The sequence below is a fragment of the Scheffersomyces stipitis genome, chromosome 1 (assembly GCF_000209165.1).
Source record: "Scheffersomyces stipitis CBS 6054 chromosome 1, whole genome shotgun sequence".
NCBI lineage: Eukaryota > Fungi > Ascomycota > Pichiomycetes > Serinales > Debaryomycetaceae > Scheffersomyces > Scheffersomyces stipitis.
In genome coordinates this window covers 3335269-3351661 of record NC_009068.1, presented here as the reverse complement: position 1 = coordinate 3351661, position 16393 = coordinate 3335269, and the positions used below count along the sequence as shown (strand labels likewise).

Here is a 16393-nt window from a genome sequence, read left to right as displayed (position 1 = left end):
GATCCTCATCTCTTAACTAGATTTATACCATCTCTACTTCTTCAGTCATTGGAGTCTAAATACCCAAGAAAGTTCCCGGCATTGTCAAAATAGACTGAATACACTTACAAAAGATATAGAAATAGCCAGTTTTTTTTTCTCCAGACTCGCATCATAGAAAACAGCCGAAAACGAATTCTGCTTCATTTCAAATTTCCATAATCTCATCTCAAAAAGTTACAATACTTAATCTACATTCATTCATAAGCCAGATTTCGCCCACAAAATGTCTTCAGTAATAGTATCCAGATTCGATCCCTCCAGGACATACTTGGCTACGGCTTCTGTAGCTTTGGATGCTCATCAGATTTCTGTGCAATCAGTGCAGTGGTCTCAGACGGCTGTGAATACTGTTTTTAAATTAGACAAGACTTCTCGAGTCACCAACTTGAAGTGGATCCCTTCTGGCAACGGTAACGATTTCTACATTGCCGTGACATTGACCAGGGGGTCTGTTCTTATTTATTCTCCTGAAAGCAATGCTGTAGTCGCCGAATTGGCCACTTCGAACAACTCCGCAATTCTTGACTTCTACTTTTCTCCACATACCCATACCGCCTGGTCGTGTGATCTTGGAGGTTCAGTCCAGGAATGGGATTTGTCGAGTTTCCAATTGCTTCAGCAGTTCAAAATTACAGACTTTGTTGAAAATGTCGAGTCGATCAACAGAATAGCGAGCGTCAGTTACGGAGGTAGTGCTCACTTGCTTGTAGGATCTCATTCCATCTACTTGGTAGATATTGCAAGCAAAGCACTTGTAAAAACGTACCCGGGTCATGTTGAGCCATTAAACAGTCTTGTTCCGATTTCTAGCGATGCAGATTTGTTCCTCACTAGTGCCAAGGGAGATCGTTTCATCAACATGTACTCTGTGGAGCGAGCTGTAACCAAGACTGTGTTTGTTACTCAGGCTCCTGTAGTAGATATTTTCGTAGGTACAAAGGATAACAAGTCTGTGTTGGTAGTCATCAACGAGAACGGCAATATCGAATTGTTCAACAACCCGTTGCTGACGGAGGCCCCTTCCCAACCAGCTACACCATTGTCCAAGAAAAAAAGAAGACAGCAGTTGGTAAGTGTACAATCTCGTTCTCCACAGGCAACTATCAGATTGTCGAGACCTCAGTCTGAAATCAAAAGTCATCAAGATGCAAACTTGGTGATCGACTCAGTGACTATCAGCGACAATTCTGTAATTATCTCGTGGTTGGAAAATTCCAACATATCATACTTTGAAACCCTCCAATGGTTGGATGAGTCTGGAAATTTCCCATTTGTCTCTGATAGAACCATTCACAAATCTAAACCTGACTTGAAAGTCACCACCCATTCCAGCCATGGACACGATGTTGCTTCTGCTAAACTCTACAGTGAAGGACATGCTATCATAAGTGATGGTACCAATGTCAGAGACTTGGAGTTGAATATTGAAGATGACAAAGAGGAAGAGACTTTGGCTGACAAGTTGGAGAAGCTCGGAGGAGAACAAAAGGCTCCAGCAAAGTCTATCAAGACCAAGCACAAGTTAGGAGGAGATAAAACTGGTACATTAACCATCATCTTGTCTCAATCGTTGAGAAACAATGACCACTCGTTATTGGAGACAGTGTTAAGCAACCGTGATCCAGTTGTTATTCAGAATACCATCTCCAAGTTGGACCCATCTTTAGCTGTAGTTCTTTTAGATAGACTCAGTGAAAGATTCCAACGTCAATCATCCAGATTCGACCAATTGAACTACTGGTTGAAGTGGATAGTTATTATCCACGGCGCAGTGATTTCCTCATTACCGAATCTTAGCATTAAATTATCAGGCTTACATTCAATGTTGACCAAAAAAGCCGACACCTTGCCTCGTCTCTTGGAATTGCAAGGAAGATTGCATATGTTGTACGACCAGAACGATTTGCGTAAGGAAATCATGTCTGAAGAGCTTCGTGATGAAGACGAGGAAATTGATAGTGACATCGAATACATTGAGGAAATTGACGATGCCGAAGTATTGGGACTTTTGAACGATGACGACTTTGACATGGTTGAAGGCAGAGACGATTACGTGGATAGTGACGAAGATGATGACGAAGAAGTAGATGATGATGAGGAGGATGATGAGGAAGAAGAAGAAGAAGGTATCAAATCTGCTCTTGATTTGGATGACGAGAATGCAAGTGATGTCGAAATTGGCGTCAATAACAACGATAGAATGGAGGATGATGAATAGGTTCCCTGTAATATACATAGACTACATAGCATGTACCATAGACTTATAAACAGTCACTTGAGAATATGAATTAGTAGTATATGTAATCATCTAGTATCTTTCGAGAACATGTCTGAAGCACCTTCGTCTTCATTGTCTTGTCAATAGAGTGACACTTTATTACTACAATAATGCTACGTTGTCTACTACGTCCTCTTCGCAATGCCTTCATTTTGCGTCCAGCACAGACTACTTTTCATAATTATATACATACATACTATGGTCAGAGTTTGGCATTGCTTGCTGGCTGCTTGCCCTAGTAGTCGATCACGGCTCTGATACAGTCTCCGGCATGCATGTCTTCAAAGGCAGTGTTGATCTTTTCCAATGGGTGTCTGTGGGTGATGAACTCGTCTACCTTCAACTTTCCGTTCATGTAGTCGTCGACAATACCTGGTAATTGCGATCTACCCTTGACACCACCAAAGGCAGCACCTTTCCAGACTCTACCAGTGACCAATTGGAAGGGTCTAGTAGAGATTTCCTTACCGGCAGCAGCAACACCAATAATGACAGAAGTACCCCAGCCCTTGTGGCATGCTTCCAAGGCATTTCTCATGACATTGACATTACCAGTACAGTCAAAGGTGTAGTCACAACCACCGTCAGTCATTTCAATTAACTTGTCGACAATAGTAGTTCCTTCTGGCAAAGTAGTAGGGTTGACGAAGTCGGTGGCACCGAACTTATCGGCCCATTCCTTCTTCTTGTCATTAATATCAACAACAATGATCTTAGCAGCCTTCCTCAGAACAGCACCTTGGACTACAGACAAACCGACACAACCAGCACCGAAGACAGCGACATTGTCGCCTTCTTGCACATCAGCTGTGATGGTAGCAGCACCGTAACCAGTAGTGATACCACAGCCCAACAAACAGGTTCTGTCTGGCTTGGCTTCTGGGTTCACAGCAACGACAGAAATGTCTGCTACGACTGTATATTCCGAGAAAGTGGAACAACCCATGAAGTGCAAGAGATCTTGGCCCTTGCACTTGAATCTAGAAGTGCCATCTGGCATCACACCCTTACCCTGGGTAGCTCTGATCTTGCCACACAAGTTGGTCTTTCCAGACTTACAGAACTTACATTCCTTACATTCTGGGGTATACAAAGCAATGACAGAGTCGCCTACCTTGACATTGGTGACGCCTTCGCCAACAGACTCGACGATACCAGCACCTTCATGTCCCAAAATGACAGGAAAAGCACCTTCTGGGTCAACACCACTCAAAGTGTATGCATCAGTGTGACAGACACCAGTGTGCAAGATCTTGATTCTGACTTCGTGGGCTCTAGGAGGCAAGACTTCGATTTCTTCGATCGACAATGGCTTGGCAGCCTCCCAGGCAACGGCAGCTCTACACTTAATAGTCTGAATGGTTAGTATCACATTGAAAAAGTTGCAAGACACTGAATTTGTCTCTCAAGATGTGAAAAATTCACGGCTGAGAAATGTCTGAAAAATTAAGGATCACTTGAAGATCGAAAAAAGGGATCAAGGACTTATATGAATCAATATGGATGCCAATTCCATCATAATGCACTGTCTGGCAATTTGCTGTCAGCATTACAGACACTTATCTCGTATAGTTTCCGCATTCGACTATTTCGTCGATAAGACCAGGCCGTAACTCCAAGGGTAGAAACTTGGAGATGGTCATCGGAATAATATAAAGACAGGATCCTTTCTTTGCAAAATTTCACTCAATTCAGACCGGAATTATCCACCGTTACTCTCTTTAGATGATACATACTTTTCCAACAGTAGACATTTCGGACACTAGCTAAACTTTGATTCCAGAGGAAGATGGTTAAGAATCAATTGAGTCTTGAAAATGTCGGGATGATCACGACGCTTTTATACCAAACCGTTGCTGGACTATCAAGCACGCACTCGTTACTTAGCCCAATTGGGGAAAGATTTCCTGGGCGTGGTCTGGCACGACCGATTTATATATCGCGGAAACAGAGCCGGTCTAAAGAGATTGCACCCAAGAGAATTGGAAGCCGGTGGAATGCTGTTGTAGGCTTCGGGCTCTGACTAATTAGTTTAAACTAGGTAAGTCCGATTTTGCAATATTCTTAGCCGTGTCTTCCTCTTTGTGATGTCTTCCTCTTTGTAGTGTTGAAATTTTTATTCCAGATCGTGTCTGAAAAATTAGTCAGAAATGAGACTGAAATTGTCACTTAATTGAAATTTTGATGAAAACTGAATATTAAGACAATTAATGACCTTGATGCAATGTAGAAGACATATCCCGTTAGTTCATCACTGTAATCAAGAAGCAATTATGAGGATGTGAATAATTAATGTATGGTATATGTCTAGAAATATGACTTTCCAGTTTTATACGATATAGAAGACTTCGAAAATATCAAGAGTCGATGCCATTTCTTACTCTATACGATATCAAAGACATTAGCATATATGAAACGTCACAATTACATTGTAACTTCTACAAACCGTCGTCTTACTCTTATAGTATCGTTGTATTCATTCATTCTATCTATGCATCCACCTCCATAGCATCACCAAATGTGACAACCGTTTCCTCTACATCCAAAATATCACGTACAGTTTCTCTCAACACAGCAGTAGATCCTCTAGCAAACTTGTACGATCTTGCCTTCTCTGATCTGACATTTGGAGTCAAGTAGTTTCTGTACAATTCAGCATCTTTGCCTACTTCCATCACACATATGTCTACATTCGAACCGGAACCCAAATCATTCCAGATACCCAGCTCAATAGCATCTGCACATAACTTGATGGCCTCTTCCTTGGTCATGTCTTCCTTGAAATTAGTTTCCAATACAGCCATGGCTGCCAACGAACCAGAACCCAACGACTGGTACTTGCCGATATCGGTAGAACCGTGAGCTTGTACCGACAACAAATGAGCGCCAGTTGGATCTACACCAGCTACAATCAAATAGGCACCCAAATGGCCCTGGTACTTGAACAAGTGTTGCTTTAACATCGTTAAAGCGGTGATGACTCGGGGTTGCCTATTCTGGTAAAGTCCGTGCAACTCCAAGTTTGAAGCTATCAATTGAGTTACCATCTCAGTATCAGCGGCTGTACCGGCACCAGCACACCAGATCTTGGGTGCTAGTCTATGTAATTTCTCACAGTTCTTATCGGCCACGATGCTTCCGGCCGTAGCACGAGTATCAGCAGCAATCACCACCCCTCCTTTAAACTTACAGCCTACAATAGTTGTACCAGTAGAGGTAGCCTTGGGAGTTCCGTAACCCTTAGTGGTGAGATACGAGTTTCTCTGGTAGTTGTCGAAGTTCAAGCCAGGCATTGTATGTTATGATAATTTGTTAATGATTTGATTAAATCTATTGTTTTAAGTTTCAATTGTTGACTTCTATATGAGCTCAACGGTTGAATTTGTAATGGTTTGAAGTCGTGAATGAAAAATCTACTCTCAATTCAATACAATTTGTGATTAATATGAGGTTTAAACGAGGTTGATCGGGATTCGGTGATATTCAATGATTAATTCAATGTCAACGAAATTGATGTATTGATCCGTCTGACTCTATTGGAAGTTATTGCAGTCTTTTCTATGTGAATCAGCGATAAGTAGAGGTTAGAATTGACCGGTTTCAACCAATAGGCTTGTGTTCTAAGTGGAAAGTATGGGTCTATACAGAAAGCGCTGCTTCCTTCTATTTGCCTTTACCTTTTTGTTTGGTGGAGGTTTTGCCTCCCGCGACATTTGCGACATTATGTACACACGACTTTTCACTCATGTCGCTCTGTTTACAAACGACATGCGACACGCAACCGATCCAAATATATATAACACGACATTTCTTCAACTGCTTCTATCTCTTGACTCTAAATAGTTTAACCATTCCTTATTTATACATCGCTGTTGCCGTTGTCTTGATCCATATAGAGAGATAGACATACGCATCGAGTGTCTTTTCATTCATATCAATAAAGCATATATCTCCATATTGCATACACAACAATCTGCAATTTATAATAGTGAAAAGTTGTACAATAGCATACTTGGACATAGTCAACCGTTGTGAAAAACAACTACCATAACTGTCCGATTGGTTCAAGTTATCCATTCCCCCCCACCGTCATATTGAGAAGCACAGGAATTTTACATAATAGAAATCATTCATTTAATTTCGTTTCATCCCTTCCCAAGTTCACACTTTCTCAACGATGTCTACAGTTTACGGTTATACAACTCCAGCAAACGTCAAGACACTCCTAGTGCCCATCAACAAATGCACATCTACTCAATTCAACCGTCATCTCCAGGTGCTACCTCCGGATATGCATGAGGTGCGATTGCTAGACCTTTCACCCAACACCGACCTCCAATATTTCAATCCCCAGACGTTTCCGAATGGCAGGATCTTCCTTGATCTTCACCTAGCAGCTCCCGAGGCGAACTCGATCTTTTTACACGACTTCGAGCCGTTCAGAAAGACTTTTGTAGTTATTGGTGTAGCCTCATACACTGCAGATATAAATGTGGAATATCATTTGGAAAATCTTGCCAAACACTATCCAGGCGCAATTGTCCATAACATTATCGTCTTTGACACTCCCACCAGTGAGATTAACGGGCTCAATAGGGCGAGCGACCATTCAGCCAAATCCGTGTTTTACCATGATGCTTCCTCGGACCATAATCTCACAGCCTTGGAGACTATCATCTGTGGAATCACGCAGAACTTCCTTGTAGCTCTCGACACATATGCTGCGTCGTACACCAACATTACTTTGAGGTCACCAGTATCGATAACAGATAGTTATATACTCACCAAGACTATCAACCAAGCACAAAAGAGACTCAGTTCAGGATCTACCTCGTTCAAAGTCTCCTTTTCTGGCCCCAATCCGCCTTCTTCGAACCCGATAGACTCCAAATCCAAGTCCCAGCAGCGCCACAACGGCAGGCAGTTGAAGCTCATGGCGAATTTCTACCTTTTGGCCGGTAAATACGTCGATTCAGTGCAACATTTCATCGATGCTGCTATCACGCTAAAGAAATGTGATGATTACCTCTGGCTAGGAAGTGCGCTCGAAGGGATTTCCAACTCTGTAGTATTACTCCATTACATAGGGAGCAATCACCAGCTACTGAGCTCGCTTATATCCTCCATTCTTCTGGTGTCGAAAATGAAGCTTCTGTCGCTCTCTACCACAGATTTGTTATCTCCTAAGAGAACCTCTGTAGATCAAAGTTCCAACGGCAGAACAATTGCTCCATCACCCAGAAGTAGTGTTAGTGGTAGCAGTTTTAGCTTCAGCTCTGGTGCGGATATAAACGCCATTCCTCTTCCCGAGCTCATCAAGATCTTTTCTGCTAGAGTTTTGTTCTACTACGATCAGAGTACAAACGACTTCGAGAATATGGTACCGGACCTTGTCTACGTAGAGTCGATCTTGCGTACCATCAAGTTCATGATCGGTATCTACTTAGGCGGGAACGATCTGTCGTCATTACTCTTGCAATCGATAGTATTCTGTAAATCTTATTCCAACACAATTGTCAATAGTCAGTTCTTCCTGAAAAGTGATATTCTCAAGGAGATTGACAAAGTTTTTCAGTTGCAATTGGTGGATATGGGCATAATCGAACAGTGCCGAATCTACTCCACCCTAGCATCTATGTACGGAGACTTGGACCTTGTACGAAAGAAAGCATTTATATTGCGCTTCTTGATAGTAGGTATATTACCAAAACTAAACGCCTCTGATGGCCAGATTGGTGAGGAAATAGAAATTCAAAATAGTATCGCAAACCTCACAGGTAAGAATGATCAGAATCAAAGCATTAGAGGCATTTTCGAATATTTATTCACAATCTACGGCATAAATTTGGAAACAGAAAGCTCTCCTATAGATGCTAGTATACAATCTCAGGGTAATTGGGTGTCTTTACAAATCCAACTTTTGCGTTTATGTCTCAGAACTACCGAAACACTAAAAGATTATCCATTCCATTTAAAGCTTTGCACTCTTTTGTTGACTAGATATACGCATTGTTTACCTTCAGATGACCAACATAAATTGAAGGGCAAAATCGAGCGAATCTTATTTTTGTCAAACAGAAACAATTTGAAATTAAGCGTACCATACTGGGACCCATTTTTGGTGAGGAAAGTAAAATTCATCAACAACCGTAATAGAGATGAAGTTATGCCCTTTCTCGACTACCAAAACAACACCATAAACACAGAGTATGTGGCAACCGCTAGATCAAGATCGAACACAGCATCCCCTCAAGCTAGTGAGGAAGTCAATGCTCCATTTTTTGATCCATATAATAAGCCATTGGCATCAAGCACCTTTAACAAGGATAAGATTCTTATTCGAGACGATGTCTATCAGTTGAAAGTGCAATTACAAAATCCTTTTGCGTTTGAAGTCGAAATTAACGATCTCACAATCGTTACAGAAGGCAACGTCACAGTGCAAACACTCAAAAATCAAATACGTCCGTTCAACGGAACTCAATATCAACAACCCACAGCATCCAGATCCATTAATGGTCTGTTGAACAAAGCGAGAGCTGTAACAACTGGTAGTAGAAAAGTTACTGGAGCTAACTCTACTGGTATGCAACCTTCGTTGGTCTCATCCAACACTGTAAATTCTGCTATAGTAGTTCCTCCATGTTCTTCGGAGCATTTCGTAGTTGGTTTCAAGCCTTTGCAAGTTGGAGAGTTGAAGATAATCGGCTTTAACATCTGCATAGGTGTCTGTGAAGAGCAGTTCTTCCGTATTGTAGACAAGGAGTTGACCAAGGTAGCCTTGAAAGTGAAGGATATGGATGGTCGTAGCGCGAAGAAAGAAAACACACTTGACAAGGTTTGTCAGAACTTGAGAAATAACAGTATTGACGGTCGCATATCTACAAAGAACTTGGTCTTACACGTAATTCCTCCTCAACCAGCTCTATCATTGATAGGCATTCTGATGACAAACGGTTGGATTATGTTGCTTGAAGGTGAGAGATTCAATTTTTCAATCCGTTTGGCCAACAACTCTTCAGTATTGATCAACTATCTTTCTTTTTCGTTCTGGGACTCCACGATAGAACCGTTGAACAAAAAGTTGAATGCAAGCTCCGGAAGCCAGACTTTGCCAGCTTCAGATGTTTATGAGATCGAGTGGTATTTGTTGCAATTTAAACCATTTAGAATTCTCAATAAGGAAACTATTATGGAAAAGTATAGAACAATTGATCCTCAAAGTGAAATAAAGATTGACTACGAAATCAACGGGAGAAGAGGAATGAAGGAACTGAAGATAATATTGGAGTATGCCCATAAGGAATCGGAGGATCTCTCCAAGAATTACATCAAGTATGTCAACATACCGTTGAATGTGTCCATAATGCCTTCGCTTGAAATTGTGGGCTGTGACATCCTTCCCCTTTTTTCGTCCTCTTTGGAGGGCTTTGAAGGAGGATCTAGTGATCTAATTCTTGAGAACCTTGACAATGTCTTGTCCTTCATTACCAAGGTTATCAAGGCGGATACAGAAGAAATCAGTGATTATTGCCTTTTCCTAGTTGATATTCGCAACTCATGGAACGAGAAGTTGTCCTGTTCGTTGCTGTATAGCTTCGACGAGACATCCAGTTTTGATGTTAACGAAGTTATAGAGCCTGGAAAGACGACCAGGTTCTTACTCCCTGTCAAAAGAGTTTCCAGTAAAGACGTGGATCTCACCAAGCCCATTCCTTCGTTGCGTAACAAACAGTTTGTCAAAAACTATACAATTACTGAAGCAGAAGAAATGCAGATGAGGGAAATATTTTGGTTGCGTAATTCGCTTCTTGAAAAGCTTTCGAATCACTGGAAGACTATAGAGACTAAGGCTACTGGTAAAAGAGCTGGCAGTATAGACTTAAGAGCAATTCGTCTCTCTACAAAAATGAGCAATGTCTTGGTGTATAGCAAAATCCGACTCTTGACTACGATTCTTGATGATGGTCAACAGCAACCAGTAGCTAAAGAAGGCACCCAGTATCTTCTCAAGATCGACGAGTTCTACACATTACGAACTACGATCATAAACAACACGGAGAGCACTATCAATGGCATTCTCCGTCACTTGCCATTCCCCATGAGTATCTTGTCCAACACCGTAGTCCACAGTGCGAACTTGATCAAGGCACAGATGTCTATAGATCGGAAAATTCTTATCAACGGCGTTCTCCAGAGCCCCGTATGTAAAAAAGGAATAGAGCCAGGCGACAAGATCGACTTGGACTTAGGGTTTGTGATTCTCGAAAAGGGAGAATACGAATGGGGAACCGTCCTAGATACTCTCAATAAGGATAATCTCCAAATTGTTGGTAGAGAACCACTCTACATCTCTGCCTCTTAGCATTACTTATAGATACGTATATGTTTGCATTATAAACTCATAGATATGTACATGTTTGCATGTTATAAACTCATAGATTTGTACAGGTGTCATAAGAACAAGTGAGTCTTGCCATTCTCCTTCTACTTCTTCAATTCTGATTTCGAGCATTCCCATTGTCTTCTACTTCATTCTTCTCATCATTCTTTTCAAACTTCGGTGTTTCATTCATTTTTCATTACTTTCTACTATTGTCTAGCTTGAATGGCAATGGCTGGGCACCGTCGGCCTCTAACTTTTCAATATATCTCTGTCTGGTCAAGTCATTGAAACGCTTCTCCTGGAAATATTTGACCCACGTAGCTACACATTTACCTTCAAAATCAGCCTTGAGCTCTCCACATTGCGATTTAACCGTGGGCAACAGCTTCTCATCCAAAGAATTGTCGATGCTATTAGCTGCCAAACATGAAAAGAACTTATCACGTGCATCCCAACATTCCTTCCGCTTCGCCTTGTTAGGTGGAGGCCTGGTAGCCTCCTCTGTTTTGCCGAAAAAACCCATGTCGAAAGTTGATGAAGAATAAAGCACTTCGAAGTGAAAAGTTGAAGCTTTCAGATACTATATATCACGGTCGTGCGCATACCATAATAATACATACATGCTTGGGCCAACTTACGAATAGCAGAAGCTGAGACGGGAAAGACTTATAATGAAGTAAAGTTAATGAAGATTAATGTGGAAATCCTAACCTGAAAGCACTTTATATATGATTTCTCTTTTTATGAGCCGAAACCGTTATTTATCCCATCTCCAAAGAAGACCAGATAAGTCACGTGAAAATCTTGAATTCAACCATGAAGTTCTATTGTTCTACTTCAAATCTCTACATAAATTGAGTTTTATTGTTCTGTAAGTTGTCTTTATTTCCCTAGTGGTACTTGTGGACATATCCATTAGACTCAGACATTTCTATAAAATTCTTAGTGTGTGTCTCTTGTTTCTACTCTATTTTTCATATTTTGTCAGATAATGCCGAAATTTGAGCAATATTATTTGAAGAATTATACTACACTCAATGTTCAAATTGAACAACACAAGTTCAATTCACTAATAGATGCTGGTTACAATTCCAATAAACCTTCAGCTTTATGTACTCAGTTGCAAATACCCAAAAGTCACGTCCTTTGCATCTGTTTTGTGGCTCGTAAACCTCACGGCAACAGTAGAAAAAATACTCAATTAAGCGACCCCGAAGGAAAAAAAATTATGGGGCACATACAAATCAATTCTGACTGATAGAGATGACTTCGAGAATATATAAATAAAAGTATTTCTACAATACTAAAAATCGACAGAAATTCCACAGCATCAGGAATCACATATCGTGAAGTATATGATATAATTATCGAAGTCAGCATTATATTATTCGTGTAAATATCATTTATCTAAGATCTAGTATCGACCTGATACCAACCGAATTTTCATATAGCTATTATCCTATCCATTCACAATGTCCATTTCCTCGTCGTCAAGCTTCTTCCCATTGCATACTCTTAATGAGGACTTCTCTGTGGAGATTCAAGACGAGTCCCGTGATCTCGAACACAGTCAGTTCAAGATCAGATACAGATCGAACTCGGTAGTGTCTGGAACTTCTGAAAGCTCATTGAACTTTGATACTTTGCCTACTATCAAGGTGATTGGTACAGGAGGAACCATTGCTTCAAAAGGGTCCTCTGCACATCAGACTGCCGGCTATGAAGTTGATCTTACCATTGAGGACTTGATCAAGTCCATTCCCGATATTCTGACCACCTGCTTGTTGGAATACGAACAGTTGTTGAACATAGACTCTAAGGAATTTGGCACCAAGGAATTGATTCAGTTGTACTCTAAAATAATGCTGGAACTCCCCAAATACGACGGCTTTGTCATCACCCACGGAACCGATACAATGGAGGAAACTGCTTTCTTCTTGCAGCTCACCATCAACACTTACAAGCCTATAGTCATGTGTGGATCTATGAGACCTTCCACTGCCATTTCCTCAGATGGGCCCATGAACTTGTACCAGGCTTGTGTTATCGCTGCTAGTAGAGAATCTCGAGGCAGAGGTGTCATGGTAGCCCTTAACGATAGAATTGGTTCTGGCTACTATATCACCAAGTCCAATGCAAACTCATTGGATACCTTCAAATCCATAGGTCAGGGCTACGTAGGAAACTTCGTAGATAATGAGATTCATTACTATTTCCCTCCAGCAAAACCACTCGGTATGACATATTTTAACTTGAGGCTTCCGTTGGCTGATAACGATCTTCCACTGGTTCCAATTCTTTATGCTCACCAGGGCTTCAACAACAAGATAATAGACGTGACTGTTAAAGAACTTGAAGCTAAGGGTCTTGTTATTGCTACCATGGGAGCAGGCTCTTTGGCAGATGAAACCAATCAGTACTTATCCGATTTGGTGGAGAGCATGGAAATACCATTTCCAATTATCTACACCAAGCGTTCTATGGATGGAAGGGTACCTCTTGGATCAATCCCCAAGGTCAGAACTGAAGATCATACTTCACTTTCTACTTTCGAAAGTGCTATTCCTGGAGGCTACTTGAATCCACAGAAGGCTAGAATCCTTTTGCAGTTGTGTCTTTATGAGGACTACAATATGCAAGAGATCAAAAAGGTGTTCAAGGGTGTATGAATACAATTTGTAGAGTTCTAGGTACGGATCTTTTCACGTCTTGCGGTATGGAACGGACCTTTAGAACACATAATAGATCAACTTAATAAACTTCATGATAACAGATAGTCCATGATAAGAGACTATCTACATAAAATAGATTTTCTTCGGCCATTAATATACAGAATTACACTTATCAAATAGATTAAAATAACAAAACATATATATCAGGCGAGGCATGAAGTGAAAAGGCGAATAAATACCATCAAGTAAAACTTAGTAAAAAGGAGGCAGCGTAACCGTGAGATAAACTCAATGGTGTACTTTTCGTTCAACTGAAAACGTGTCTTACCTAACCAGATTCAGCATATGCAGCATCGACTCTATCATGACAGAGGGCCAAGATCTTCTTTCTCTGCAACTTTTGGGCAGCAGTGACCAATCCGTTCTGAGGAGTCCATTCTTCATCCAACAAAACTACGGATTGCAACAATTCGATACCCCTCAAGCCCTGGGCCTTACCGGTTGCAATCAATGAATGAGTAACGGTATGCACAACCTTGATGTCGTGACACAAGATGGCTAAGCTCTTAGACTTAAGTTCGTCGGCAGTATAGATCTTTTCGTCAATGAGGTGCAGTCTAAGATGGGCTTCGATAGGAACTACAATGGCAATAGGCTTGACTTTAGAGATGTCGGCGTAGACACACAAGTTGAACACCAAGGGGTTGGATCTGTACACAGATTCCAACTTTTCCAACGCAATGTATTCACCATTCAAGGTCTTCACCAAGTTCTTTCTACGGTCGATTATCTTGAGGCCACCATTGGAAGTCCATTCACCGATATCACCAGTTCTGAACCAACCGTCTTCTGTAAAAGCTTCGGCGGTTTCCTTCTCGTTCTTGTAGTACTCCTTGGTGATTGGCTTACCTTTCAACAAGATTTCACCTTGGTTGTTCTTAGCAAGGTAGCCAGCATCTGGGACGTCGATTAACTTGGCAGTGAGGGAGCCAAGAATTGTACCCAACGAGCCGAGTTCAAACTGGGTGTGTTCGACAATCGAAGCATTAGCTCCGGTTTCAGTCAAACCATAACCCAACAACATTGGAGCTATTAAGGTAGAGATGAACACTTGCGCATCGTAGGAAATTGGCGAACCACCGTTAAGCACCAATCTCAACTGACCACCGGTAGCAGCCTTGATCTTCTTGAAAATGACGTCAAAGAGAGAAGCACCTGGGATATGGAAATGAGTGAAAGCTGCCTTACCCTTGAAAGCAGCCCAGAAAATCTTCTGGGTGATAGCAGGCTGTTGCTTGACCTTGGTCAAAACACCCTTTCTGACGGATTCCCATACGGCAGCAACACCCACCATAATTGTAGGCTTCAATTCAATCAAGTCCGACTGACAATTTCTACATGAGGTATCAGTTAAAGTCTTTACGTTGGCATAGCCCAACTCACTACCCCACCAGAAATTAACAGACTCGAAAGCCAACTCAAAGATATGGGCCAAAGGCAAGAAGGCAATGACTCTGTCGTGGTTCTTGACCATATCCCTGTTGGCTACTGTACTGATACCTCCAACGGCTGCAAGAACGTTTTCTTGCGTAAGGACGACACCCTTTGGTTCTCCTGTGGAACCGGATGTGTACATGATACAGGCCAAATCCGAGGGCTTTGGCATATTCTCGTGCTTTGTCTTTGCGTTTTTGCCCAATTCTAGAACTTCATCAAAAGAAATGAACTTGATGTCTGGGTGGATTTCCAAAATCTTGTCCTTGGAAGCTTGAGCCTGTTTGTACAAACTGCCTCCAGCTCTCTTGTCTTCGGGGTCAATTGGATCAGAATGGATGATATACTTAACCTTGTCTGTTTTGGACAATGGCTTGATTAAGTTGGACAACAAGGCGTTTTCCGTGTAGATAGCATCGGATTCGGTCTGAACCAAAGAATGGGTCAAACCGGATTCACCAAGCGTATCGTACGCTGTGACAATAGAGATGTTCTGGAAAGAAGCTCCCAAGAACGATTGCATCCATTTGGGAGAAGTAGAGGCAAAGATGAACAACTTAGATTGCTGGTTTGGCGCTAAACCCAACTCAATCAAACCGTTGGAGTAGTTTTTGACCAAAGCCAACAAGTCGTTATAGGTGATGTGGGTGTATGGCGACATTTCGTAGTAGGTCCATTGTTTGTCCACTTCCGTTTCTACGCCGTCAATGACCTTGTGGACTTTCTTTGTCTCCACGTGCGTGTCGACCAAAGTTCTCCAGGCCATGGCGTTTCTGTTTCCTTGTCTGGCGACACATTCCTCGAAGAACTCAGGCATGGTGAAAGCGGAAGAGTCCGAGGGTCTGAAAATGGCACCGGCCTTGTTGGCGGTCTTTCTTCTGGGGGCCGTTTCGCCCGGCTTGGCTTCGCCCACAGGCACAGTAAGAGGGGCCATGATTTAGTGGTGATTAACTAGTGGAAAAGGGAAAGAAACAAGTGTGTTTAGGATGTCTGGGAAAAAATACAGTCGGAAACTTCCAGAATGAGACTGAGCCAGAAAAAAGATAGCTGAGGCCCAAAAAAAGAAGGTGGTGAAGCTGTGAAAAGTGAGATTCAGAAAAGTCGCAGTGCTTAATTAAGGAAACAGTGGCAACTTCAGTAGTGAGATCTCGGAGGGGAAGATTCACAAACAATAACACTTGTGCAAAATCTCCGTTTGGTGGTGAATTGACGAAAATCGAAAGTGAGTTGTAACACCGAAAAAACAATTAGAGCAGGTGGCAATTACCGTCTTTTTGTATGACTTTTGGTGCCTTTTTTTGCTATGCTAAGGGAGATCACTGATTTTGCAATTCCAGCAGAGTGAACTTTTTGTACGGCAGTCTGATCTGTCAATTGCGTTTCAGTACTGGGCTAATGAGTCTGAAGCTGAATCGTACAGTAGGCTGAACTTCTCGTACCAATGCAATTGTCGTTTTGTGCTTAGTCAATTGGCTCTGGACCAACCGCAACCGAGCGCTGCTCTTCTTTGGTGGCAACCTC

At 41.8% G+C, this 16393-nt stretch overlaps 7 protein-coding genes across 7 annotated transcripts; 3 read left to right on the top strand and 4 right to left on the bottom strand. All coding sequences in view use genetic code 12, as the record gives it.

The window, feature by feature from the left end:
- The first annotated feature begins 58 nt into the window (after positions 1–58).
- Positions 59–2320, top strand: UTP5 (U3 small nucleolar RNA-associated protein 5). Its single transcript, XM_001387173.1, has one exon. The coding sequence runs from the start codon at positions 266–268 to the stop codon at positions 2258–2260; it is 1995 nt and encodes a 664-aa protein (XP_001387210.2). The 5' UTR covers positions 59–265; the 3' UTR covers positions 2261–2320.
- Positions 2321–2555: 235 nt separating this feature from the next.
- FDH1 (Glutathione-dependent formaldehyde dehydrogenase (FDH) (FALDH) (FLD)) lies at positions 2556–4074 on the bottom strand (the record flags this gene model as incomplete). The annotated part of the gene is made up of 2 exons (XM_001386928.1): positions 2556–3674; positions 4057–4074. The coding sequence occupies 2 exons, from the start codon at positions 4072–4074 to the stop codon at positions 2556–2558; spliced, it is 1137 nt and encodes a 378-aa protein (XP_001386965.2).
- A 735-nt stretch (positions 4075–4809) lies between these two features.
- PUP1 (20S proteasome, regulatory subunit beta type PSMB7/PSMB10/PUP1) lies at positions 4810–5942 on the bottom strand (the record flags this gene model as incomplete). The annotated part of the gene is made up of 1 exon (XM_001386927.1): positions 4810–5942. The coding sequence occupies exon 1, from the start codon at positions 5611–5613 to the stop codon at positions 4810–4812; it is 804 nt and encodes a 267-aa protein (XP_001386964.2). The 5' UTR covers positions 5614–5942.
- Positions 5943–6221: 279 nt separating this feature from the next.
- Positions 6222–10721, top strand: TRS120 (TRS120 targeting complex (TRAPP) component involved in ER to Golgi membrane traffic). The gene is made up of 4 exons (XM_001387172.1): positions 6222–8055; positions 8098–8527; positions 8579–9733; positions 9767–10721. The coding sequence occupies exons 1-4, from the start codon at positions 6498–6500 to the stop codon at positions 10683–10685; spliced, it is 4062 nt and encodes a 1353-aa protein (XP_001387209.2). The 5' UTR covers positions 6222–6497; the 3' UTR covers positions 10686–10721.
- A 181-nt stretch (positions 10722–10902) lies between these two features.
- Positions 10903–11229, bottom strand: CIN2 (putative cytochrome c oxidase subunit Vib; the record flags this gene model as incomplete). The annotated part of the gene is made up of 1 exon (XM_001386926.1): positions 10903–11229. One exon carries the CDS (start codon positions 11227–11229, stop codon positions 10903–10905), a length of 327 nt encoding a protein of 108 aa, XP_001386963.2.
- Positions 11230–12178: 949 nt separating this feature from the next.
- PICST_39982 (predicted protein) lies at positions 12179–13375 on the top strand (the record flags this gene model as incomplete). The annotated part of the gene is made up of 1 exon (XM_001387171.1): positions 12179–13375. The coding sequence occupies one exon, from the start codon at positions 12179–12181 to the stop codon at positions 13373–13375; it is 1197 nt and encodes a 398-aa protein (XP_001387208.2).
- A 144-nt stretch (positions 13376–13519) lies between these two features.
- FAA4 (long-chain fatty acid--CoA ligase and synthetase 4) lies at positions 13520–16382 on the bottom strand. Its single transcript, XM_001386925.1, has one exon. It carries the CDS (start codon positions 15804–15806, stop codon positions 13707–13709), a length of 2100 nt encoding a protein of 699 aa, XP_001386962.2. The 5' UTR covers positions 15807–16382; the 3' UTR covers positions 13520–13706.
- Positions 16383–16393: the final 11 nt, after the last annotated feature.